Below are 27,828 nucleotides of genomic sequence, written 5' to 3' on the forward strand. Positions count from 1 at the left end.
AACACGTTCATGGTAAAAACTTAGCAAACTAGAAGTGGAAACTTCCTCAATGTAATAAATAGCATCCAGGAAAAGCCTACAGCCAAAATGATATTCAGTGGTGAAAGATAATACTTCCCCTCTGAAAAATCAGAACAAGGCAAAGAATGCCTGCTCTCTGCATTTATATGTAACATTGAACTGAAAGCCTTAGTGCAATAAAGCAATGAAATGAAATAAAAGTCATAAGATTAGGGAAGAAGTAAAGTTGTTTTTATTTGCCGACAACCTCATCATTAAGTAGAAAATCCTAAGGAATATATTTAAAAAATGCTAAAATCAATTGAACTTATCAGAGTTGTAGGATACAAAGTCATTATAGAAACACATTTTAAAAATAGATAGTTTTTTTTTTTTTTAAAATTCATCCTTCTCCTCTACTTCCTCCTCGTCTTCTTCATCTTCCTCTTCCACCTTTTTTCGGGCAACTTTAGCAGGACCCTTTGCACCATCAAACTTTCTAGACTTTGCTAGTCAGCAACATCCTTCTCACACTTCTCCTTCAGCTTTGCTGCCTTCCTGATTGATATGGTTTGGCTCTGTGACCCCAACCAAATCTCACCTGGAATTGTAATCCCTATAATCCCCACGTGTCAAGGGCGGGACCAGGTGGAGGTAATTGGATCATGGGGGCGGTTTTCCCCACGCTGTTCTTGTGATAGTGAGTTCTCACGAGATCTGATGGTTTTACAGGTGTCCGACATTTCCCCTATTGGCACTCACTCCATCCTGCCACCCTGTGAAGAAGTTGCTTGCTTTTCCTTGCCTTCTGCTTTCCTGAGGCCTCCCCAGCAATGCGGAACTGTGAGTCAATTAAACCTCCTTCCTTTATAAATTACCCAGTCTCAGGTTTTTCTTCATAGCAGCGTGAGACTGAACTAATACAGTGAGGTAAAGCTGTTTTACACTGTCATTTAAGTTATTCCACATCTCATCCAACTTTTTTGACACATCTCCAACAGAGATGCTAGGCTTTGTGAATTTGACCTTGGGGCAGAATTCTGAACCAAACAGGAGGAATCCAGATGGTGGCCTTTTGTGGGCATTAGGATCCTTCTTTTTGCCTCCTTTAGCTGGTACGTAATCCTTCATTTCTCGATCATAGTGTAATTTATCCACCTTTGCCATTTCATCAAATTTAGACTTCTCTTTCCCAGACATTGTCTTCCACCGCTCAGAGCACTTCTTGGAAAATTCTGCAAAATTGACAGGGACCACTGGGTTTTTCTTCTTAGGTTCTTCTCTGCACATCTGCACAAAGAAGGCATAAGTAGATATCTTGCCCTTTGGTTTCTTGGGGTCATGGATTGGCAAACACTATTAGAATGAAAATTCTCTCCAAATTCATCTATAAATTTAATTCCAATCAAAATCCTAGCAGCCTCATTTGAAGGGGTTTACAGACTGATTCTAAAATTCACATGGAAAGACAAAGAACTGCAAATGGTCAAGACAATATTTAAAAAGACAAAGTAGCAATGAGCATGCCTAGTGCCCAGATGTTGTTTTCTACACTATTCTCCAATAAAAGCAACAGAAACTCTTGGATAAGTTGCTGATTCTAGAACTGGGGTAAGAAATACATAGGATGAGACTGGGTCATCTTGTAGTGCCAGAAAGTAAGGAAAAAACAAGCAAAATCACTTACAGGGATATGTCAAAGGGGCACAGGAGCCAACTGAATGAACTTTCAACAGCCAAAGCTGGACCAATTTGAGCAGCAAATTGTGTTGGATTGTAACCCATGGTTTGTACCCCAGTGCAAAATACCTACTCAGTAATTTTCAGAACTGTCAAGGTCATTGAAATACAAAGAAAATCTGAAAAAGAGCCACAGCTAAGCAGAGCGAAAGGAGACGTGACAACTAAAATACCACGGTTTTCTATTTGGGATTTTGGAACAGAAAAAGGACATTAGCTAAAGACTAAGGGAATCTGAATAAAGTTTGAGACTTTAGTTAATAATAGTATATCACTACTGGTTTATTAATTGTAACAGGTGTACAATACTAATGTGAGAGGTTAAAATAGGAAAATCTGAGTACAGCGTAGGTGGTAATTTTGTGCTGTCTTCTCAATTTTTCTGTTAATCTAAAACTGTTTTTAAAGTGTATTAAAAAAACAAGGTAAGATTGGAGGACCTAACAAGACTTGATTCCAATATTTATTACAAAACTACAATATTAGCCACTATAAATAAAGTGTGGCCAGGCGCGGTGGCTCACGCCTGTAATCCCAGCACTTTGGGAGGCCGAGGCAGGCGGATCACGAGGTCAAGAGATCGAGACCATCCTGGCTAACACGGTGAAACCCCGTCTCTACTAAAAATACAGAAAAATTAGCCAGGCGTGGTGGTGGGCGCCTGTAGTGAACCCGGGAGGTGGAGCTCGCAGTGAGCCGAGATCGCGCCACTGTACTCCAGCCAGGGCGACAGAGCAAGACTCTGACTCAAAAAAAAAAAAAAAAAAAAAAAAAAGTGTGCAATTTTCATGAGAGATATGCAGATGAATGGAACAGAGCAGAGAATCCATATGTAGACTCTCACTTCTAAGACTAACTCATTAGCAAAGGTGTCTAGGTAATTCAATGTGAAAAATAATAGTGTTTCAACAAATAGAGCTGAACCAACTGAATGTCTCTGGGAAAAAAATACCCTGAACTTTTATTTCACTTACCCTTCCCCAAACTTTTCCTTCAGTTACTTCTATTCCACTTAACTTGAAATGTCCCACTGACCTAAAATGAGCGCCAAATATACAAAACATCAAGATATGAAATGATGAAGGTGTATGGTGTCTACCTTCATGTGTGACCCCTCAGCCAGACTTGATGATGGGCAGGACACGTGGGTCTTTTAATTCATGGACAAATTGAGTCCTCAGATGACTGTGTTAGACATGTGACATGTACCTCATTTTATAGATAAGGATACAGGCTCAGGTAAGTTGTTTGTTGCCAAGGGTTATACAGCTAGTGTGGCAGACACTGTTAGTGCCTGTGTCATTTCCCCGTGGCCCATTTTTGCAGCACCATAGCTGCAGTGGACAGTTCCGAGTAAGTTCAGACTTACCATCCTTCGAGAGGCATGTTCTGTGCTTCTTTCACTCTGGGCACTACCGGAACCTGTGTGACTCTCATGAAAGTGCAGTCCAGAAGTGGGGGGGAATTTATGCTCCCTCATTCAATGAGGGACCTGAGCTGGTGGATAAATGCCCTAGTTTTTTCCTTCAGACAGACAATGTTAACTGCTTTCTGTACACTCTCTTTGAGATTATGGTAAAATTCAGTCTCCGGTGCCTAAAGCATTGACTTTTATTACATACTATTATATTTTACCATTCTTTTCTGTGATTTTCTTCCTGCTCCTGGGATCACTTCTCAAACTACTGTACCCAAGTCCTAATTTCAGGCTGTACTTCTTGTTGGAACCAAGAGTGGCTCTACACAGCAGATGCTCTGAATGGGACTCTGGAACTGGACTGTCCTCTCACTGGTCAGATGGCAATGAAGACTGTGTGATAAGTTAATGGTAACAACCTTTGGCTCTCTGTATTATTATAGTTACTAAAAAGGTGAGACTGGGTCATCTTGTAGTGCCAGAAAGTAAGGAAAAAACAAAGCAAAATCACTTATAGGGATACATCAAAGGGACACAGGTGCCAACTGAATGAGCTGTCAATAGCCAAACCCGGACCGATTTGAACAGCAATTGTGTTGGGTTATAACCCACGGTTTGTTCTCAGGTACAAAATACCTGCTAAGTAGGTCTCGATTGCTGGGAAAGGCTGTAGTTACACAGCAGAAGGTGAACAGAAGGCAGTATCTTGTCTCTGTACTATTATAGTTACTAGACTCTCCCTTATACTGGATTGAGATGAGGTACAGGTGAAAAGGGGAGAGGTAGGTTATAAAGTAGCTCTGCACTTGACTAGTACGGGGCAAAAGTATTGTCATGTACTGACAGGTGCTGTGAAGTTGGCTGCTTTTTGATAATTGCCTTAGAAACTGAAGAAAAAGAATTAGGCTCAGACCAGCCAACTATTTCGGGGCATTCCAGAAAGCCAGGCAGACATCATGGCAATGTTTAAAGAGACCTATGTCTGTTGTAGACAGAAGGCAAACTGTGTGAAAATAATCCTAAGGGTTATTCCTTCAATCCTAAGGCTGGCAAGGCAACAAAGGAACGTGCAGGTTTGAGAGGTCACATATGCTAAACTCAGAGCTGTGAAAGGGAAGGAGTCCGTGGATCTGGAATAGGGGTATTTGTTGAAAGTACTTTACTTCAAAAATTTGAACCTCCAAGTTTCCCAGAACATTTCAGGCCACCAGAAGTAGCTCTCTCCCACTAGAGAAGAGCTGCCCCTTGCAAAACCACTCAGCTGGAGGGGAGGCTCTGCAGGTTAATGCTTGTCCTCCTCAGCATCATCTACTTCTCTGACGTCTCATTACCTTCAGACCAATGATTAAGATGAAGTCTGATCATACATAGTCCCGGCAGGGAAATTCAGTTTCTGTCCTGGGAGGAAAGAGACTTTCATGGGAAGAAGAACTGGGTAATATATACTGGTATGATTCAGGGGAAGGTGTGTAGGAGTGGATCTTGAGGGGGTTGGAAGGAGGGACATATAATAAGGCAGGGTAGGAAAGAATTTATTGTTATGAGAGTACTCCGCTTCAAATTAGGATTGAATATCTTGGCAAGAATACTTAGGAGTAATATGCCGTAAACATTCTTACTAATTTTAATATTAAGATTCTAACTCAAGCTTGTCCAACCTGCTGCCCGTGGGCCGCACGTGGCCCAGGATGGCTTTGAATGCATTCCAGCACAAATTCATAAACTTTATTAAAACAGTGTAAGAGTTATTGTGCTTTTTTTTTTTTTTTAGATCATCAGCTATTGTTAGTATTAGTGTATTTTATGTGTGGCCCAGACAATTCTTCTTCCAATGTGGCTCAGGGAAGCCAAAAGATTGGCCACCCCTGTCTAACTTGTTCACAAGAATCAGTGAAATATTAGACCAGATTTGTGCTCTCTGAAGGTATGGGACATCCTCTATCCAACACCCTGAGGTCATAATTGGTCATTGCACCACAGGGTTCACATTGAACTGAGTGAAGGAAAGGATGATAATTTAAGAAGAATAAATGTGCTAGTTATCATCTGTGTACTGGCCAGACAATCCAAACCCAGTCCCCACATCCGAGGATCATTACGGGATGCACCTTTTGGATATGGGCAAGGGTTTGAAGTCTCTACCAAACTAACTGAATTGATACTTAGCAGGAGGATGTACTTTTATTAAGGCATTATTAATTCATGATGACGCGTTTATTTGTCAGAGTTGAATATTTCTGTGAAGTGCAATGCTTTCCTATTGTCTTTCAATCTTTGTATCATCAAAATCACAATGCCAGTTAATATGCTACACTCGGAATATTTTAAATAACTTTATTCTTAAATTTAACAAGCTCTTATTAGAAATGCTTTGGTATCAATAGAATAAAAAATGCTGGTTTTCCCCCAGTGAATCATGTCAAGTAACTGGAAAAGTTACATGTTTGTTTTCCCCAGCTTTTTGGGATTTTTTCACAAATAATGACTACTATTTATTCACATGGCTTAATATGGTACATTGTAATGATAATATTTTGGACTTCAGAAAAAATAAAATATCCAGAAGAGAAATTTGCAAATGCTTCTTAGTTTCTTCTCCAAATGATGTTTATATAGGTGGTACAACTCTTAGATCACCTTTTTTCCTAGCTTTGCCATTCTCATCCTTAAAGCTGCAAATTAAAGAAAAAAAAAAAAGAGAGTTACAAAAATTCCTCAATTTTTTACCCTAAATGGCCATTCATAGAATGCAGGAAAGTTTAGAACATACCTCAGATGGTTTTATCCAACAATGTGAGCATTGATTTAGTAGCACAAAAAGATAGTAGAAATAATAAGCTATGGTTAACTTAGGGCAGAAGCAGGTTCAGAACCAGAAGGAACCTATTTCTATAAAGATTAGAAAAATTAGTAGAGTAAACACAGTACAAGTGGAACAAATACAGGATTAGTGCACAGTTTCCCTATTAGCCATACATACAGATTCCTATAGGTTGATGACTGTATTTTATGTACATTTCTGAGCTATGTACTGCCAAAATAAAATGGTGTTTACACTTAAACTCTATTTCATGATTGTGTTTGCTTTCAGCTCATTCAACTTCCTTTCCCAAAGGAGCTCCGGCCTTTGGATATATAATAACAAGAACAAATTTCTTTATGAATGAAACAATGTGAACCAGTTATTAAAAGTTGGAGTGATTATAAAATGTCTTTGTCAAGATATAAGCATGCTTTAAAATGGCAGATATATCTTTTTGGATAATATTCTTCTGCTAATAATATATTGAATGTAGAAAGCATTTAAAAATGTAGATATAGAATGTATAACACTTTTCTGCTATTCTGCATGAGTAAGTATTCTGATACTCTATTCTTATTATTTAGGATTTCAGTGTATAGCTGCCTTAGTCATGTTCCAAAAGTTGAGAGATGCTTTCAAGGCACAGATCTAAAGATTATGTTAATGATCTAATATTACATTCACGGGTAATATGGCCCCAGAACAGGCTATGTAACTGATTGGACAATTTTGTCTAATGAAAAATAAAATGGAAGACATGTTTTCTCATTTCTATGCCATATATTGGTTACTTTTTGACTATGGAAATGACCCCATGCCTAAGAAAACTTTTTGCACAAATATGAGAAGGGATGGGATCTAATTCTTAACAAGACCATGATTATTTTGTCACTCCACTTGTATGAAATATTTTCATTTCAATGAAGCTAAAGAGCATTATTTCCCTTGAAACTTTAAGAGGGATGATCATGTCTAGTGGCAGGGCCAAGAGTATTCCCTAGAATTTAGGATGAGCTGAGAGAATGTGCTCTGTAGCAAGCAGGTCTCGATTGCTGGGAGAGGCTGTAGTTACATAGCAGAAGGTGAACAAAGGCAGAAAGCAAGGCTTTATGAAGTTTCTGCTGTTGGATTTTATGGACCTCTGCCTTGCCCCTACCAACAAAAGAGAGTAGGAGTGAGGGGCTTTTTAAGAGTCTCTGTTAAGTCACGGGCAAATTGCTTTTTCTTACAGTCACTCCAATTCCATAAATTGGGCACATCCTGTGTGCTGTGGACATTCAGAGAAGTTTGCTAGAGTCTGCTTTCCTTTCTCTCCTTTTTTCAAGCCTATGTCAAGTAGATAGTGTGAGTTCCGGTAAATGCATGGGGCCAGAGCATGTTGGCAATAGAAGACCTGGTTTAGCAGCTAAAAACCCTGGGCCATCAGCTCTCTGTTTTACTTCTATTTTCTGTTCCTCTCTGATCCCCGCTTCTTCTTCCCATAGCATTTTAGATGCATGGGTTCAGCTGGCTGAACTTGGTAGAAGTCTCCTTACTCTCAGTGTCCCTTGGACTCTAATGGCTGTTGCAGGTTGGCAATCAGCAGCAGTAGCATGTGAACTCCCAGAGCTGAGGTCCCCACCACTTCATCCTGGAATGCCACTGACATCTCTAAGAGGACAGAATAGAGCTGGAAGTACAAGAATAGGTTGGTGAGGACTACCAAAGAAAGCCAGCTACTACCCGCTGACTGGTAGGGGTAGCAGTGAGCTCCCACGCAGAGCTGGCTGGGGCCATGCAATGGTGGAAGTGTCTGGCATTGAGCTTTATCCTATGAACATGTTATATTTACATTAAGCAGATGGACATAATGTTGCCTGAATTTTTCTGTCATGTCTTACTCTGTTCAAAATTTTGACTAACAAAATCTTGTCTTTAGAATCTCCAGCTTCCACCTTTTCCCATTTCTTTCTTCTTCATGCAGTTTTCCAAACTAAAATTGCTCTTAGATAAGGCATTGATAACCATATTTATACCAAGGGAAAAACGACGAACAATTCCTAACTATTATGCCTACTGGAGCTATTTATATTAAATAGGGGATGTATACCATAAACAAAGGAATTGACCTAAATGGTGAGTTTTCAAGTATCATGAGCATTTTTTGGGGAGTAATGGGGAGAAGCTCAACCCACTGGTGTTTGTGAAATTGGAGTACATAGGTGGTTATTTTTCTTTGTATATGGATGGCACCTGAGGGCATATGACACTGTGACTGACTTATTTTTTAAAACCTACCTAAAAAATACACATCAGCTCTGTAGTCTGTACACCGAATTGGAAAACAGCAATGTAAAACAATATCATGGTGGAAGGCGAGGAATTTGGAGCATTCCGTTTATAAGATACTTTGATTGATAATACAGAACTCTGTATTGTTACTTTGTCTGGAATAGGTTTTCCTGTTTTCATTATTTTAGTTCAGGGGCATGATTAGTGTTGTCTGGAAATGTTAGTCACTTCCTGTCATTTTCCATGGGGTAAATGTGTTGACAAGGTTAGAGGAGAAGAAATAAGGGTGTTCAGGAGGAGCTGGCTAATATCCAAGTTCAGGAAAGGGAGGTTTTATAGTGGATAATGTCACTGCTATTGACCATAAACAGCGTGTTCCTCTTTTCGAAGTCTTCCGTGTTTTTTGTTTTTAAAATGAGTTTAAGATGGCAAAGTTTGATCAGTGAACAAAGCTCTTTCTTAAGATGGAAAGAAACTTAGTATCTTCAGCTTTCCATTGTGGGACATATCAGTCAACTCTGATTGAGGAAGTTATATGCGTGTATACTTTCCAAAAGCTTAGAAATTCTTCAGGTAATGACATTCATCATTGGGATACCTACTGTAACTACTTAAAAGAATGGGAGAAGGTTCATTTTACTCTATTATTAGCTACCTAATATTGGGCTGATGAGTTGTAGAGGAAGAAATATTATTGAATTGTGCAGGTACTACTGCACTTCCATAGAATTATCAAATTCGACTTGTGAAATTAGCCGTACTTAATATTTATTGCTTTTTAATGAGAATCCTTCCATTAGAGACATTTAAAATTACTGTCCCTAGCAAACATACAGAAAGGTTATGTCAGGGTAATTTGATTTACATCTTTAGCCAAGGTAAGTACAGCTATTATAACTGATTTTGTCAGGTTCTTATTTATTCTTTATAAATGATAACTAGAATATAATATTTAAGTGATAACAAGGAATCTAAAATTGAGAAGCTATCACTTTTGTAGAAAAAAAGTGTTAAAGTTATTTTCCACTCAATGCTAAAATAGCTGGTTTGCTATAAAGCTATAAAAATTTTATGAAGAATGAGAAATGCTAATATATAGAAAATGGAAAAGATAAATATGCCAAGTTGGGGAAGACTATGCAAAGTTAAAGGTTATAGAAAACATAAAATAAACTAACATTCTATTTTAAAATGTAGAAAAATTAGGAAAATAAAATTAATGAAACTATAGACATATGGAGAAACAAGATACAGCAAGGTAATAAAATACTCTGAAAATAACACTTGTTTCCTGTACTTTCTTGCAAAATTAAGGCAATTTGTTAACTTATATAAGAAGTTTAAATCACAGTGAGGCACAAATAAAGTAGTGAAAAGATTCTAGTGGGAAAAGATATGTTATTGATGATCCAACATATTAGTGAACCAAATACACTGACAAGCAGCACCATACCATGATAGAAGATGAAATTCAAGTTATTAAAGTTCATCAATACAATATCAAATAAGGCAATGATTTACTTTTACTTTCTTTATCTTTTGAAGTGATTTAATCACTTTACTATAGTGATAATAATCCCTATCAGCATTAATAAAAAAATCTCAGTGTGTATTAGTTTATGAGGTGGTCAGAGAAGCCGAAAGCAAGACTGTGTTACCACAAGAGAAGCTGGTCACATGACTGAACAGCAGTGGCATGCCTTGTCATTTTTATTACCTGTTAAGGATGGATCCTCGGTCCCATCTCCAGTTGTCTGAACATCAAATGGGGAATGGTGGACAGGGCTGCCTAAGCTTTCTTCTTGCTCCTTCAGAGATATGGAATTTTTGTGGGGAGATTTATGATTTGTGTTTTCATGAGGACTAGCTTCTGATCTTTTTCTAGGAAGTGGTGTTGGTTTGGCTGGCTGGTACACCTGACTATGGGGAGCTATGGGGTGGTAGGATGGCTTCTCAGCTTCTCCTTCATCCTCCTCCTCCTCATCATCAATCACAACCAGCTCAGCATGGATGATCCCATCATATCCTGTCAGAAGCTTCTTGTCTTCTTCACTGTCTTCTGCCTGCTGATATCCCATGAAAATCATTGTCACCGGTTCTGTATCATTTATGTCAGGAGGCAGGGAATGAACGATATTATATCTCACATCTTCCTCGTCCTCCTGACAAGTGGGTGAAGAATTCTGATGTTCAGATTTCCCAAATATTGTCTCTCTGGGGTTCAGCCTTGGCTTTGGGGAGGGTGCATCTTTGTCCCGCATGACATTCGATTCTTCCCAAGGAGTCATCAGCCTCTTTTGTGGGGTGTGAAGCGTCTCTTCTGCTTGTTGAATCACTGATCGGGGATGAGGCACTGGCCGAATGGGACTGATGTGATTGAAGTTGTTTTCCCTTTCCTCTGAAAGACCATTGTCCATATTGTGTATGGATTCATTTACATCCATATCCAGTCCATTAGTTTTAATCTTTATCCTTTCTTGAACGTTTGGTCCAGGGGTCACCGTTTCTCTCTGTGGGGTTGTAGGCCTGTAAAAGGGATTGGCATATACAGGCTCATGATACTCTGTTGGGGATTTAGAGTTTCTCTCTGAAGCTTGTCTTAGAAGTTCCTCGACTTCAACTGGTGCCAGGCCATCAGTGCCATTGTATGCTGCACTATGATTAGAACTTACCGCATATACTGACTTTTGCCCATCGTCATAAACTTTTATTCCTGTACCTTTAAAGTCTTCTGATGGCAGAGGTATTGAAGACAGAACTGTACTTTCTCCAGTCTTCAAGTCTTTTTCAACTTTAATTTCCATGGCATATAAAGCTGTTAAGAAACGAATTTGATCTTTGATTTAGTTAACTTTCCTTTTATAAACTAACCTGCTTTCACAATGTTTATTTTCATATGAAGTATACCCTTCATGTTCTTTTATGTGAGATGTTGTCTGTTTGTTAAGTTTCCAATTTTACTCATTAATGATATAATGACCAACTGGAATAACATGGGTTTTTATGTAATGGTGTATGGAATTATTACTGAAAAACAGAAAGGGTTGAAGAAGAGAAGTTGATTAGAGGAGATAAGCTGATGGTTCCAAATAGGAAAGAATTTCATTGGGGAACTGAAAGATATCCTCTTTCCTATTAATACATTCAGCAAGATGGATGTACCTTCTTTTGCATTTCTCAATGGGCAGAATCAATCTCTTCTTTAGTCAAGAAGAATATGTTGCACTGTGCATCACAGTGGGCAAAGTGCCCAGTACAGTATATTTTATTAAGTTACATCCTTGTTGTACAGGCCAGCAGCCCGGTGAAATTATAGAGGTGTGTTCTACAGTTTTCACAATGAAGAGGCTGTTCAAATGTAGAACTGGCATGGAAACGGGAGGGAGAAGGCTAGAATCACACACTTCTCTTTCTGCCTTATGTTTCTTTTCATTTTCACTCCCATTTTCAAGTAGAGGAAGGACTGAAAAATAGAGCAATATCATCTACACTGAGACAAATGGACTGGAGAGAACTGGGGAAGATGAGATTTGCTTCATGATCCAGGTAAAATCCCTATGGCTGGAATTTCAGTAGGAAAGGTAAAGCGAACAGAATTCTGTGCAAAATTACAGCTTGCTTTTGTTGTGTCCTCCCACCTTTCTTTCTGAACCCTTTTTGTATTTCTTACCTCCTCTATAGCCTCATGGTTCTTGGCCTTCCTTGACTATCCAAGAAAAACTGCAACACCTCTCATCTGCACTCTCCCTGTCCAGCTTCTCTGCTTTACTCTCTGTATTGCACTCCCTACCATGATATATTTAGTGAATACCTACTATATGCCTAACTGAACCTGGCACATAGTAGCTATTCTCTAAATATTTGTTGAATGAATAAATGACTGTTATCTGCAAATAAAGAGTAGTTTTTCCTTCCACTCTAAAATTCAAAGGTTTCCTCTCTGCTCTAATGCAAACCTTCATTTTTCCAGAAGCTTTGAAGCATCGATTTTATATAAGTCAATCTCCCATGGAGGAAATAATGCCTAAACTTCCCACAGGAATATTTTCATTTTCAAAAAAGATCTTCGTAACCCCCAAAGCATGTCTATTGGATGGAATATATCAGGAGAAATACTTTTTTGACCAGGGAAGCTTTGCTTTTAAGAGCTTCTTGTCTCCTTCGGGTCTCTATCTTCCTTATCCCTGTCTGGTTTGTTAGGGAATAAAATGTATGGAATAAATGCTATTAATATACCCCCATTATCCTCACCTATGCAGTGACTAACCTACCTCATAGAACTTTGTAAAATGAACCATTGCTTAACCTGGAAGAATAATCTGTTCTAGCAAGTTGTGACTATTTGACACTGTAAAATCTGAAATTAAGAACATGCCCTTCAACAAGGTTTTTCATATACCTTTCCTATTTTGTTCATCATCTTCTTTTTCTTCATTTATTTCCTTCCTTAACCTAGAAGGTATGTAGGACTTTGGAAGGTCAGGGATATTAGCGTAGATGTCCTCAATTGACTCTGTAAAATTAATGAATTCAAAATACATTTAGAATATATTTACAATGGGAACCATTTCAAATTACCAAAAAACCTTAGTTTAACATAAAGTAAGTTATTCAAAAACATACCTTCTGCTCTTTCTTCCCTTTCCACTTTCACAGACTGTAAGAAAAAAGAATTCTCCATGATTAATACAGTTTAAAACATAGAATCTAAATGTGGATATGCTTTGAAAAATTATATGGTATTTGTGGATTCATTTTGAGAGAGAATTACAGTTTTAAAATTGGTTAATGCTCACTCTTATAATGTCTTCTGTTGTCCGCTCAATTGACTTTAGTTTCTTTAAAATGGCCTCTTCCTTTGTTGAGATTTGCAGTTCAGCTTTTTCAAGATCTTGGATCTCTTTCTCAAGCCTGACAACAAAAAGGTGTACTTTTTATTGCTTAACACAGTACAAATGCAGAGTTCTCAAATGTATCTTCCCCATATATAAACTTTCCTTGGAATACGTGTGTAAGTAGCCAGACACCTTCTAAGAACATCATGTCACACTTAGCATCACACCAAGCATGATACTTTATAGAAGGTACCTAATGCCTGATTTTGAACAATTTTCAAGGTTTCTTTTTTGGACAAAGAAACATATTAGGTAAAGCATTTGACTTTTGCTCCATTTTCTTCATTGCAATTACTAATGTTACTTCCAAATAAAAGTGATTTTTAAAATACAGAGACATAAGTTTAAAGTTGTACTGAAAGGAATGGTACATTTGTAGTTATTATGTAGTTCACCAGTTTTTCATATCCAAGTCATCATATACATTATTTGAAGAAAACGTTGTAATTATTAAACGGATTTAATAATCATAGCCATTTAATACTTAAAATTCTTGCATATTCTAACACTGAAAATGACACTTTGATTTAATTTCAATTTCCTAAGAGTTGGGCCATATTATAGTGAGTAGGGTGAAGAGATGCAAAAATGGACAAAATCTAGTATAGTAGCTTCAACTGCAGCTGTTTATAGAGATTACTTTTTCTTGGGGGGCGGCGGGGGGAAGAGCACACATCACAAGGAACTTACAGCGACAAAGAGACCGACATTTGAAACTGGACTGTTGCAAGCATTCCGAGCTGTTATCTTGGCCAGCATACAGCTGCGTGTCAGATTCAAATAAACTCCAGGGGGCAGCATCGTGACCTCTACTCTATAAAAACATACACTGGCAATCACGCAGAAGGCTGGCCCTTGGCAGCCACGTAACACACATAGTTTCTCAGCCAAATACACTAAGGCTCTAAAGTCAGCTGCCTCGGAGGATGGCTGATTAGATTCAGCAGCTGGTCCAGGAGGTGACAGCTGTGGATATTCGTGTCAGCTAAGAGAACTGTCAGTTTTCTTGGCTTCCTTCTTGAAGATGGTCATGGGCCTGGCAGCTCAAAAATGCTGTGCTATTGACACACCAATAAAAGGCCAAGATGTGGTCAGCTTGACAGCTCTCTTGCTCATTGCTTCAGTCTCAAAGTTCTTACTTTGCTGCTGCCTCTGGCCATTGGTAGATTGGCGTTTATAACTGAGCAGGTTTTCTTGCACACCACAGACCTCTAAGTGAAATGGAGTAGCCCCTGGTTTCTTAGAAGTGTCTGAACTGTGACTGCCATTTTATTAAAATTCCTCCACATCCATGGCAGCACTTTTACCCTTCAGCAGAGCTGTGGGGATATATGTTGGTCCAGTTTGGTAAACGGGAAAGCTCTGCGCTAAAAGTGATAAATCTGGATTCGATTCTGTCTCTGCTACTCACTTCTTGTGAAAGCCAGTTCCCTTAACCTCTCTGAAACTCAGTTTTGTAATGTGTGTAATGAGCATAATTACAGATTACGCTCATTACCCTATACAGATATTTGGTGACACTAAGAGATGACGTATATGAAAGCACACTGACTATGGTTGATATCAGATGTAAATTTGTTATGATATAATTTTTAAAAGTTTTCTGCAACATACTGTATATCTTTCTTCTTTTATCCCCTGTCCCACTAGGTAGTTACCTAATTTGCCTGTTAAAGACAGTCTACAAAGATAGAAAACAAGAAGGTTCAAATCATTGCTGCAAGCAGCGCTTGGACATCAGGACCTAGCTGTGGAATCAGGTGGACCTGGGTTTGAATCCTGGTTCATCTGCCAGCTTCCTATGTGACCGTAGACAAGTGGCCTTACCTCACTAAGACTCAGTGTTGGGCCGAGAGAAGTGGCTCACGCCTATAATCCAGCACTTTGGGAAGCTGAGGCAGGAAGATTGCTTGAGCCCAGGAGTTAGAGATGAGCCTGGGCAACATAGTGAGACCTCAGTCTCTACAAATATTAAAAAAAATCAGCTGGTCATGCACCTGTGGTCCCAGCTACATGGGAGGCTGAGGTGAGAGGATTGTTTGAGCCCAAGTGGTCGAGCTTGTAGTGAGCTATGATCACACCACTGCACTCCAGCCTGGGCAACAGAGTGAGACCCAGTCTCAAAAAACAAGCAAACAAACAAACAAACAAAAAACCACAAAAACTCATTGTCTTTATTCATTCATTCTTTTAAAAATATTTACTTAACATCTACTTTGAACCAGGCACTCTTCTATGTGCTGGGGATCTTATGGTGACCAAAACAGAGTCCCTGAGCTCAAGGAGTTTACATTCTAGTGGGAGACAATACGGGAGCTGGCAACCTTTTTCTCTAAGGGGCCAGATGCTAAATATTTTAGGTTTTGCAGTCCACATATGCTTTCTGTTGCTTATTCATCTTTCCCCCCCCTTTTTATTTTACAGCCTTTTAATAATGTAAAAACCATTTTTAGCTTGTGTCTGTACAAAATCAGGCCAGGGTTAGATTTGGGCCATAGTTTGTCAACCCCTACGTTAATAAATGTGTAATACAAATATGTATATATTTCAGATGTATATGTGTGTGTATACACACACACACATTTATTTATGAAGAAAAAATATTTTTGATGAGAAAAGCAGGATAGGGACTGTAAACAGCAGGATATATAATACAGAGAAAGCCTGGGGAGGGGGCACTATTTCACACAGTGTGGTGAGGGAAGTTCTCTCTGATAAAGTGTCATTTGAGCAGAGACATGAAGAGACGTGAGGGTTTCAAAGGGAGTGTGCTCCAGAGAGATGGAAGAGTAACTACAGAGCTTGAAGCAAGAGCTGAGAGAGTAGAAAGGTGAAATGAAGTCAGAGAGGAGGCAGATGGTCAGATAGACAGGGCCTTGTGCATGGAAAGGCTTTAGGGAAGCCATTGGAATTCTGAACAGAGAGGAAACATGCTATGACTTGAAATGTAAACAGTTACACTGTGTGGAGAATAGACTGGATGGGGCAAACATGGACGTCAGTTGTCCTAAAAATCTAGATGAAGATGGCGGAATCCAGGTTGGTTGCCAGTAGAAGGGTGAGAAGTGGTTGGATTCTGGAAATATTTGAGAGAAAGAACTGCCAGAATTTGTTGGTGATTACATGCAGGGGATAAGAGAAAGGGAGATATCAAGGTGATTCCACTGTTTGTTACCTGAATAATTGGAAACATGCAAATACAATTGGCTGAACAGAAATCTGGGAGAGAGAAGAAAGGGGATTTGTGGGGGATGTGTTAAATTTGAGACAATCAAGTGTGATATGGAGAAGACAGTTGGATATACAAGACTGGAGCTCAAAGAAGTCTGGGTTTGAAGATATACATTTGGGAGTTGGTATGTATTACCACAGGAGTGGATAAGATTTCCTAGAAAGTGAGGGAGATAAGAATTCCAAGGCCTAAATCTGGGGCAACTCACCATTTAGAGATCTGGTCAATGTTAACAACTTCATAGGGTTTTCTTTTCTTTCTTTCTTTTTGGAGATGGGAGTCTTGCTCTGTCACCTAGGCTGGAGTGCCATGGTGCAATCTCGGCTTACTGAAACCTCTGCCTCCTGGGTTCAAGTGAGTCTCCTGACTTAGCCTCCTGAGTAGCTGGGACTACAATAGTGCGCCACTACGCCCGGCTAATTTTTGTATTTTTAGTAGAGATGGGCTTTCACCATGTTGGCCAGGCTGGTCTCAAACTCCTGACCTCCAGTGATCCGCCTGCCTTGGCCTCCAAAGTGCTGGGATTACAGGCATGAGCCCGGTGACTTCAGCTAGTTTCTTCCTGTCTCTGCCCCTTTCTTTTCCTGGGGCATAGAGACAAAGCTCTTGGTCCTGCTCGGCCAATGACACCTTAGGGAATTTTGAAATGCACTGGTGTTCGTTGTTGTTTCTCTCTGAAGAAAAAACTGTGGGTAATGTAATGCCATATGATTCTCCCAAGAATCTCTTTAGACTAATATAGTAAGAATATGAGGTTGAAAACCTGCAAACCTCATCAGCATATCTGTTAATGAATATTTTTGAAGGTTTTCAAGTCACTGGGTACATCATGACATGTTTGTGAAAACTAAACATAAACAAACACCTCCCTTCCATTCTTTATCACTTACTCACAGCCGACTCTGAGTTAAAAAGGATAACTAGGAAACATCTTGGTACTAATTACTTAGAATCACAAACCTCTAACAGAAGATGCCTACTGATGTAGAACATTTCCTAAAATTTCCACTTCAATGCAAAACTTGACTTCTTATTTTTGTGTGTTGATTTGATACTTCTAATATTTATGGACAATGTAAATATCAGATGAATGTTAGTGATTCGCTGCTCTAGAAAAGCTTTCTAAAAGATCAGAATGCTAATGGAAATGATGAGAGGCTTAGAAAGCATAACTGAGAGTAAGGAACTGGACGCTCCCAGAACCTCCCCAACCCCCTCCACTTGGTCAGAAGTCAGCAGTAGCCTAGCAATGGAGAAGAGGACGTTTGACAACCTCTACACCAGATAATGCACTGAGGTTTTGAGGACTTACTGTCCTTAAGGGGCATAAATCAAAAATTGCAACTAGAAGGCAGGGCAGTTTTTGTGTTATCTAGCACAGTGGTACGTAACCAGAGGCGATTTTGCTCCCTGGGGATATCTGGCAAATTCGAGACATTTTTGTTTCTCATAACTTGGCGGGGGCGAGGGGTGCTGCTGACATCTAGTGGGTAGAGGCCAGGGATGGTGCTAAATGTCCTGTCATGCACAGAACAGTTGCCTCACAACAAAGAATTATTTAGTCCAAAGTGTCAATAGTGCTGGGGTTGAGGAATCCTGGATACCTAAAGAATGCCTGATGTAGTGTAAGTTCTTGATAGGTACTTTATAAGGAATTTGTTTATATCCATTTCTTTTATATTTTAATTTTTTCCCTATTATTCCTTCCCATTCCAATATACACAAATGTTTGTGTATCTTTTTTTTTTTTCCCTCATTTTCAATGACCACTCAAGTTAAGAGAATATTCAGCCCTAATTTAAAGCTTAAATAATGCAAGACTTACATTAGGGACTCTTACCTAATCCCTTTCCAAAGGTAGTGTTGGGGGAGAGAAAAAATTTGGCAAGTATAAATGAAGTATTGGGAAAATATGTAGGATGGAATTTGAAATCAGATCTTTACTTACAGAGTCTGAACTCTTAACTCCTCTCCAATTAGCCACTGTAGAAAAAATATATATTCCTTAGGGTTATTTTGCTGTACTGGGGATTTTTCTGCTCAATGGGTTAGTCCGTCTAATAAGGATTAAAGTCTGGGCTTTATCTTTATATATATATATATATATATGCACACATATATATTTATATATACATATATATTTATATATACATTATATATATATAGCCTATTTGCTGGGTAAAAAGAGGGTTATTTTCAAGAGCTCCCTAGGTAAAAGCAAGTAGCTTTCATTTCATGAACTGTTGCAGTAATAACCTCCCTTAATCATCACGAGATAATGTCTCCAATCCAATTCCAACATGCAATTTTTTGTCTTGGAAAAAAGGACAGCACATAAATGCTGGATGCATCAGGAAGAGGTTATTTCAGAAGGCAATATATATATATGCATGTATATACACACACACATACACGTACATGTATGCATGTACATAGATATATACATATGTGTATGTATGTGTGTTTATCTGTGAGTGTATATACATATATATGTAAAATTAAAATTGTTTCGAATGGAGAGCATTTGGGGAGGTTACCGTGGGGTAACTCTTTAACCTTCACATGCCTATCTTTCAGTTGATGGGTTAGAATTTCCATAAGTGCTGCCATCCCCATCTTTAGAAGGTATTACCTTTCAGAATGGGAATTGAGCTCCTTGAAATGCTGATTCAGTTTGGTGAGGAACAGGCAGCAGAGAATGAAATATCCTCCTTGGTGCCTCCCAGGCTGTTAGGTGGGGCTTGATGGATGAGTCAGTGCCTCTCACCATTTCTGAGAGTTGGTGGGCAGGCATCATGTGCCAATTTAGATAAGCAGAGTACATGAAAAAGGATTTGTAATGCTATCCATTATTGGAATCTTTCTTCTCCTTGCCTATTTGCTGGGGAAAAAGAGGGTTATTTTCAAGAGCTCCCTAGGTAAAAGCAGGTAGCTTTCATTTCATGAACTGTTGCAGTAATAACCTCCCTTAATCATCACAAGATAATGTCTCCAATCCAATTCCAACATGCAATTTTTTTGTCTTGGAAAAAAGGACAGCACATAAATGCTGGATGCATCAGGAAGAGGTTATTTCAGAAGGCAATTTTTCTGCTGCTAAGGGTCCATTTATCTCTCTCAGCTTTTGGTGGAGTTAACAAGGACTCACAACCTGATAGAGTTTGCCATTAGGGGCCAAACAGACTGGAACTCATGAGGGGAAAAACCACACAAACCAAAATTCAAAAGTCATCATCCTACCTTTCAGCACTTCATGTGTTAGCATTTATAACATTTAACACATATTGCATATTTACATTGCACCAGGCACTGGCCTATTTCGTTCTTATAGCAACCCCCATGAGCACTGCTGTTAGTTCCAATTGACAAATGAGCAAGCTGGGCACCTAGAAAGGCAACCGACCCAGAGGCTCACGGGCAGCCTGAGGCAGGATGGAATTTGAAATCAGATCTTTACTTACAGAGTCTGAACCCTTAACTCCTCTCCAATTAGCCACTGTAGAAAGAAAACCTAAAAAAATGGATTCTTAGGAACTTAGACACAGCATTCATTTTGCTCTGCAGTATAAAGGGATTTTTTTTACTTTCTATGATAATAAAGGAAGTGAGGATTGAAATGATAGCTGGGGCACACCAGCGTGTAAAACTGTTGACCCATTACATATAAAGGGAATATTTCTGTCCTAATCTTCCTTAGGGTTATTTTGCTGTACTGGGGATTTTTCTGCTCAGTGGGTTAGTCCGTCTAACAAGGATTAAATCTGGGCTTTATCTTTTTTTTTTTTGGCTGCTTGACTTTGGTTCTGGTATGAGTTCTCAGAACAGTCTCCTTCAAAGAATCTGGGGTTTCCTAAGTTAATGCCACTTTACAGCACGACTTTCTTTGCTTCCACACTAGACTGTGTTGTTCAAAGTAATTGAAGCAGTAGGTCTTAAATATAAAGCTGGCTAATGCAATTTGATTATGTTACTGCAGTTTCAAGGTAACCACCAATGCTAGGTATGAAATTAAGTTTATGGCTGGCTCTTATCTATACTTTGAAGGGACTGATGAGTTACTTGCATTTCAGTAGCCCAAACTCTCTTATTAAAAGCCAGGACTACACCTAAAGAGAGGGTCTAATGGCTATTTCTCTGGGATAGCCTGAGTCAGCAGGTGTTATGCCACTACTGATGTGCTTCTGAGGCCAGCTGATGGAAGTTCTAGGACCAAACCCCCACCTCCAACACTCCCCAAGCTAGATAAAGAGGGATTTTTTTTTTTTTTTTTTTTAAAGAGACGAGGTATGCCTGTGTTGCCCAGGCTTGTCTTTAACTCCTGGGCTCAAGAGATCCTCCCACCTTGCCTTGGCCTCCCCAAAAGCTGGTATTACAGGTGTGAGCCACCATGCCCAGCTGGATCCAGTTTCTTTTGGGACTCACAGGTTCTCAGAATGTCTTTGCCTCTGATAAGTATTGAATTCTGCCTAGAGTGGTGAGCAATTCTAGCTTGATTCTCCCCTTGGACTAGAGATTCTCTTCCCTTTCTTCCCCACTAAATCTTGGGAGAACAGGAAACAGTTGGTGGTTTACCTATATTTTTGTGAGTTTTTGTGTGAAGGCCCACTTTCTCAGGGGAAGAAAAGACTGTTTACAGCTCTACCCATGGAAACAGAAAATGAACCCATCTCAAAGCTAATACAGTTGGCTTAATCCTTTAACCCCTCCAAGCTTGTTCTCTCATTTAGGGAATAATAATAGTATTCACTAAAGGTTGTCTTAAGGAGATAGTTGAGGTAATTGTTCATAAACCCCTACAACAGGGCTTGATGCAGAGGAGTTCCTTAATAAAGATGAGTCACTGGCCTGGGCATGGTGGTCATGCCTGTAATCCCAGCACTTTGGGAGGCTGAGGCGAGTGGATTACTTGAGATGAGGAGTTTGAGACCAACCCGGCCAACATGGTGAAACCTTGTCTCTACGAAAAATAAAAAAATTAGCTGGGCATAGTGACATGCACCTATAATCCCAGCTACTCAAGAGGCTGAGTCAGGAGAATCGCTTGAACCTGGGAGGTGGAGGTTGCAGTGAGTTCATGCCATGGCACTCCAGTCTGGATGACAGAGTGAGACTGTCTCAAAAGAAAAAAAAAAAGACCCTTTTCTCTTTCTTAGTTTGCTTGGGAGAGGAGGACCATCTGTGACAACTCCATTGGAAGACAAAAATCTAGCAGGTCCATTTGGGTGTTTGATCTGCAACTTTAGCAAGCATGGTACTAATACAGCTTCAGGGACATACTTGTCCTTGCAAATGCTGATCTAAACAGAAAATCTCAACAGTGATCTAGCATGATTGGAAGAGCTGTAGTAATATGTACGAGGATGATGTCTATTTAGTAAATGTGGGCAGAAAGAACATTCTAGTCTTTTTTGACAACCTGTTATTTCCTCTCTCCACACCCCACCCCCGATCCATCCTCCTTTTGTTCTTTTTAATGATAGAACTCCCTGAGTTTTATATGACTTCCTGGCTACGTTGCTATGGACTACATTTCCCAGTGTCCTTGGCATTCAGATGGTACCATGTGAGTAAATTCTGGCCAACAGGGTATTAGCAGAATTGACATCTGCAACTGTCAGGTCATGCCGTTAAAATAGAGCTGCTTGTCCTCCATTTATCTTCCCTTCCTGAAGCAGATGAAGTAGTGAGCTGGCTTTGACCATATAGCCAAGGGCATCCCTTAGGAGGTAGCAAAACAAGAAGACAGAAAGAAATAGGGCCTCTAGATAACCTCATGTAACACTGATGCTCTCCTCTGCGTGTATGTTTACCAGTTAGGATTTGATGTATGTGAGAGAAATGAACCTTTCTATCTCATTTAAGCCACTGCTCTTGAGGACTCTTTTAAAGTGACAAAACCCATATGCTGACTATTGTGTAACCTTATGAGGAATGAATTGTAGTGTGACACATTTTATGTGATTTTTCATAATTTTTTAAATTGATTTGCAGAATTACTCATTATCTTGCAGTTCAGGTAGTTAACTAGCAAAAACAGAAAAATTAATCAGTCTTTGCTCCCAGTGGTTAAAGGATTTATATGTTTCTAAAAAATGTATCGAATCTGGCATGATTTGTGTTGACAGCTGGCTAATACTGAATGGTTAAGGTTTGCAGTGAAAAATGAAAGTTCTTTTTATTTTTTAAAACCATAGCTCATCTAAAATAATCTCTCTGGAAATTCAATGACTATTATTGAGTACGTACAGTTGACTTTAGTCAAGTTATCTTGACTGCAGTGTGTTAGTCATACGTAATAGGCAGATACATTACTACTAATGGGTCAGAAGTTAAAGATATTTCATCTTTACAGATAATTTGGCCAGTGGTAATGCCAAGCTACATTTTCTTAATAAAGTTGAGAGTAGTGTAATCTATTAGAAGTGGAGCTTTTTTTTTTTAACTTTTTGAAGTTGAGGTTTAATAAATTTCATCAAATGTATAGCAAACCTTTATTAAGGACTTATTACATATCAGGCATATTTTCTTCACTAAGCTGAAATAAAATCATTATCTTAAGTGAAATAACTTAGAAACAGACAAATACCACGTGTTCTAACGTATAAGTGGGTGTGAAGTAATGTGTATATATGGACATATAGAGTGAAATAATAGTCACTGGAGACTCAGAAGGGTGAGAGGGTGGGAGGGGTATTACGGATGAGAAATTACCTAATGGATACAATGAATGTTATTGGCTGATGATTGCACTAAAAGCCCAGACTTCACCACTATTCAATGTATCCATGTAACAAAACTGCACTTGTACCCCCTATATCTACAAAAATTTTTAAAAAGTGCATATCAAAAAAGATGAATAATTCAATGCACAGACAGTAGGTAAGAACAAAAACTATCCAGTATGGCTGGTGTTCTTAAAACAAAAGGAAGAAGAAGAAGAAGAACTGCCTTAGAACCAGCCATTGTCAAAGGGCATTTTTGCTTTGCTTCTTGATGTTAATTGTTCATGTTTGATACCAAGGAACAGGACAGAATAAGGAAGATCTAACCTACTAGTGCAAACAGTCATATGCTACTGGTAAGCATGCCAGAGAATTAAAGGGCATTTGGCATACAGCAAACACTAAGTTTGCCACAAGTCAGATCTATTGCCTCTGATTCTGAGCATTTAAGAATAGAACAAACAATACAATGCAGCAGCTTTAAGACAACAAGAAGCAGACCGGCAAGGGAATAATGACATTGAAACAAGCATCAGTTTGCTCTGATGGTTGGGAACAGAGCAGATGTTTAGAAAGCTGAATAATTAATTATATGTGAATAGCTTTTGCACGGGTGAATCTCATCTCCTAATATAACTCCGCAAATATTATTAATTATCTTATGGGCAGATGATAGTATCTTGATTTGAAACCGCCATGTAGGCATGTAACGTTACAAGAGAGTGATTTAGTAGAAAAGCAAACCCTCTTAATCAGAACAATATTTTGCAAACTGAGGGTTTCATTTGCCATGAAAAATAAGAAACAAAACTGGTTTTCAGAGAATCAGCCACTATCATGCACAAGTTATTATACAAATGTCATTTTCAAATGAATGCAAATAAACATAGTCTCAAGGTTGATGTGATATGAAGGATTGGTTAGTTATGGGCTTCTCAACGCTCTGGCGGGATAGAAACTAGGTGTGTGTGTTTTTTAATTAGGGCTTGTGGAGGACCTTGTAGTACATGCCAAACATTTAATAGGAGTGAAATAATTGTAATAATTTGACTTGTACCCAGGTGTCATGAGTTTCCCAAGTGGCCATCAACTACTGTTGTGGCCAGGACATGGCAAGTTAACTGAAGATATACTTATCCATGATTCTGGTAAGCCTCTTTTATTTTCCTAAAAAAAAAATTGTAGAGAAAAACATTTCTATGAATAAACTACTTGTAATTATATAATGAAATGGCAAAAAGTATTCAATGATGGAGACAGCTAGTGACTCTTTCCTTTCAGAAATAATTCCTGGCTTTGTGCCTTGGTAACCCTTAACATTTATCCCTGACTATATTACAGAGCAGCCACTATATTTTCTATTTTTTATCCACTTCATTTTTGCTTTGCTTCTTGATGTTAATTGTTCATATTTGATACCAAGAAACAGGACTCTATTGTTTGAAGATCAACAAATATAAATTCCAATCCTAATAAAACATCGAATAACCAACAAGAATCAGATAACCTTGGGTGGTCTAAGTGGACAAAGTGACATTTGCCTTATGGCAGACAAAAGGTGCATCACAAGGGGGTGGGTGTGGAAGTTTTTTGAGCTGGTAAAATTAGTCACGGGAAACTCTCCTGCAGAATGGAGAAGCCTAGGCCCGGTGGCAGGCAGAACAGATCCTTTCTCTATTACAGTGAGTCGCTGCTCTTGAACATTCTTCCTTTATGACCAAGGCTTGGAGAACGGATCACTGAAACTAATTCACCTCCCACTTACTGCATTGTGCAGTTGCTCCTTTGTTCTTCTTTACTCATGTCAGCACAGCCAAAGATCTATGACAACTCGGCTAATGGTATCAAATTTGTATTTCAAGGCACTGAATACCATTTTAAATGAGATAATAAATGTAAATGCATTTTGAAAAGTTAAAGGATTTAAAAAGAGAAAAACACAAATATATTTTTTGTGGGGGAGCTTGTATGGAATCTTTTCTGTAAGACTCAAAGACTTACATATGGCAAGTTCTCAATAATGTTCATGGAATGAATCAAGAATAAGCAGTGTGAGGTCTGGTGGGAAGGGTCTGGAGTCAGAAAGACCTACGTGTGACTCCTGGCATGACTGTTACCAGATTGATGGCTTTCTATGCTTTAGTGTCCTTATGTACAAAATGAGGCTAATTAGACTTCCCTCAGAGAACTGTCATTCTCAGAATAGTGCTCCATAAAGGGTAGCTGTTGTTACATAAATTGAAGTGGAGTGGAGGGAGGACCCTCAGAGGTTATTGCAATCTACTTTTCAGCCTATCGTGGCGGGGGCCAGTAACCATTTAATCCTTATTTCTACTAACATATAGATGACATTGGCAGGTGTGAACAGGAATGAATGCTGAAAGGTCGGGATAAGGAAAATAAAGGGCATATGGAGGAAAGGAAAATGGAGAGAAAGTAAACAAAGCAATGGTGAGAAGTTAAAACATGCCATTGATAATTGTTTCAAAAACCAGGACACCACTACCATTTAACTTTGCCCTTGACTTAAAATAGCTGGATGTTTATTCTTTTTTTATTTTTAAAAGAGTTTCAAAGCTTTCCTTTTCAGTTCATTAATGTTCAGGTCATTATCTAGGCTTCTTCAGCTGGTCCTCTTAGAAAGGTAGTATTTTAAGTACTAACATTCATCTATATGTCATCTATTTTACTCATTAATTCATTTATTAGGCTATGTATTCACAGGTATTCCTACTATGTGCTAGGTGTTGTACTAGGGGCCTGTGTGTGTGTGTTTTGGTGGGTTGGAGTGGGTAGACTTCTTCCCTTTTTTGCTTTTAAGTTTGGTTTACTTGGCTTTTTTTTTTTGTTAAATTAAAAGTGAAGCTCCTGAATTAAAAATAATCAGACTATCTGGGAAACAACAACAGATGAAATATTACAAATCTGGTAAACCAATTAGTCAAATATGGAGAGTGAAAAACATGCTTGGAATGATTTTGACTCATGTAATTACCTTAGAATAATTTCTTCAGTGTCTCTAGGCAACAGCAAATTTAATAAGAAACAAATGGTAGAGTTTTTTTTCGCCTTTTTTTTCTTTTTCTTATGTTGTCATAAAAGAGCAGCTTATCTATCTCTCTGCTATGTGGCATTAGATACGGGTTAGGGTAGGAAGGCAGAAACATCTAGAATGTAATATTTTTCACTTAGCGTACCTCACCCGTGTTTGATGAAACATTAGTTTCATTAAGGTACAATTGACCTGCACAGATAGTTAAAAGCGTTAGGTAGGGGTTAAACTTGGATGGAAATAATAACAAGCTAAACTTTGATAAATGACAACCAGTAACAACAAAATTTAACTTTTATATTTCTACATCAATGTTTTGGTTCCCTTTTGAATTGAGTCTTGCCTGCTCTCTTTTGAGTTAATTGAGTAGGTTATTGCTTTATGTGATATTGAGCAGAATGCATTTTCTTGGGTTTCAGCTACTTTTGTGGAGGAATTTTCCTCAAGTTATGTGGGATGTGACTATAGCTGCTGTGCCAGTCTACTTGGCTTTTCTCATGACACGTAGTCACATAGACATCCAAGGCTTCGCATACACCTTTGCCCGTTTGTATCATCTGCGGAAGGCAGTTTCTAACTATTTGGGGGACAAATGAAAGTTCATTAAAAGAAGGCAGAAGGTCAGAAGGGCACTTTGGAGTATTTAAAAAAAAATCCGTGCTACAGAACATTTAATCATAAGTAGCTTATCCTTCCCAAAGGGAATGCAGTGTATTTGCATCATTCTCCTCGGCAGTTAACCTTTTACATTTCATGCTTATGACATTTCTGTCAGGCACTCTGTGTGCTCCAATTAAAGTCAGAGGTCTTTGGACACAGTTCAAGAAGTACAGTGTCTGGATGGGAGCGTGGCGCAGGGCAGTTTGGCTAAGGGAGGTCATGGACAACTGCAGGGTAGCTGGATAGGAAAGAAGAACCCAGGATGTGAACAAGTTGCTGGGGGCATACCTCCTATGGAGACTTATTGGAGGTGTCATTTTGGGTGTGGGCTATTGAATAGAGGAGAGCAAGGAAAGCGTTAGGACAAGATTTCCAAAACAGGATATAAATTCGTGCACATGGATATTTGGACTGAAAATCAGTGCACCTGTGCCTACAATCGGGCAGTAAATGGTTCAGTGGTCTCAGTAAGAGCAGGGCTCATTTGGGAGGCAAATTGAAACTCTGTTTAAGCAAAGTGATTCAGAAGGAGATGTTCAGTATAGCCTTCCCCTGGGAACATTTCCTCCTAAGGTATTAATCAGGGCACCAGGCAAAATACTCCACAATATTGTTCCAAAGCTAAGAATGTAACTCAGAGACAGAAACCATGGAAACCCACTTATTTTCTGAAATGTTGCCTCTCTTTGGAAGAGAAGACGACAGGATGAATAAGCAGATATGCTTTACTTAAAGGTTATGCGTGAGTCAGGGTACCCTCTGAATATCTTTAATATGTTAAATATTCAGGTAAATGTCTACATAAAGTGGTACACATAAAAGTGAAATTATAGCATAGATTGGAAATTTAAAAATTGCTATAAAAGTATAGAGTTTACAGAATTTAACATTTGTAAAAAATTTCTGCAGGATCTGAGGCGCAATTTTATTTTTATGATTAGGACTTTTAATTAGGTTTAAAATCCTGGCTCTTTACGTTTAGCTGTATGACCTAGGGTCAGTTAGCCTCTGTAAGTGTCAATTTTTCTCATCTGTT

At 38.8% G+C, this 27,828-nt stretch overlaps 2 protein-coding genes across 2 annotated transcripts in view; both read right to left on the bottom strand.

Annotated features, from left to right (window-relative positions):
• Positions 1-236: 236 nt before the first annotated feature.
• Positions 237-5,253, bottom strand: LOC105485500 (high mobility group protein B3-like). The gene is made up of 4 exons (XM_071068866.1): positions 5,230-5,253; positions 4,816-4,880; positions 2,715-2,775; positions 237-1,356 (listed from the first exon to the last, which is right to left on the bottom strand). Exons 1-4 carry the CDS (start codon positions 5,251-5,253, stop codon positions 868-870), a joined length of 639 nt encoding a protein of 212 aa, XP_070924967.1. The 3' UTR covers positions 237-867.
• A 213-nt stretch (positions 5,254-5,466) lies between these two features.
• Positions 5,467-27,828, bottom strand: part of LOC105485455 (palmdelphin) — a 48,068-nt gene continuing 25,706 nt past the window's right edge. The window contains exons 4-8 of the mRNA XM_011747816.3: positions 13,028-13,142; positions 12,855-12,888; positions 12,631-12,744; positions 9,949-11,046; positions 5,467-5,829 (exon numbers count right to left, since the gene is read on the bottom strand). Of these exons, the coding sequence (XP_011746118.1) occupies positions 5,786-5,829; positions 9,949-11,046; positions 12,631-12,744; positions 12,855-12,888; positions 13,028-13,142 (1,405 nt within the window). The 3' untranslated portion in view covers positions 5,467-5,785. The remainder of the gene's footprint in view (positions 5,830-9,948; positions 11,047-12,630; positions 12,745-12,854; positions 12,889-13,027; positions 13,143-27,828) is intronic.

This window comes from Macaca nemestrina, chromosome 1 (assembly GCF_043159975.1).
Source record: "Macaca nemestrina isolate mMacNem1 chromosome 1, mMacNem.hap1, whole genome shotgun sequence".
Classification (NCBI taxonomy): domain Eukaryota; kingdom Metazoa; phylum Chordata; class Mammalia; order Primates; family Cercopithecidae; genus Macaca; species Macaca nemestrina.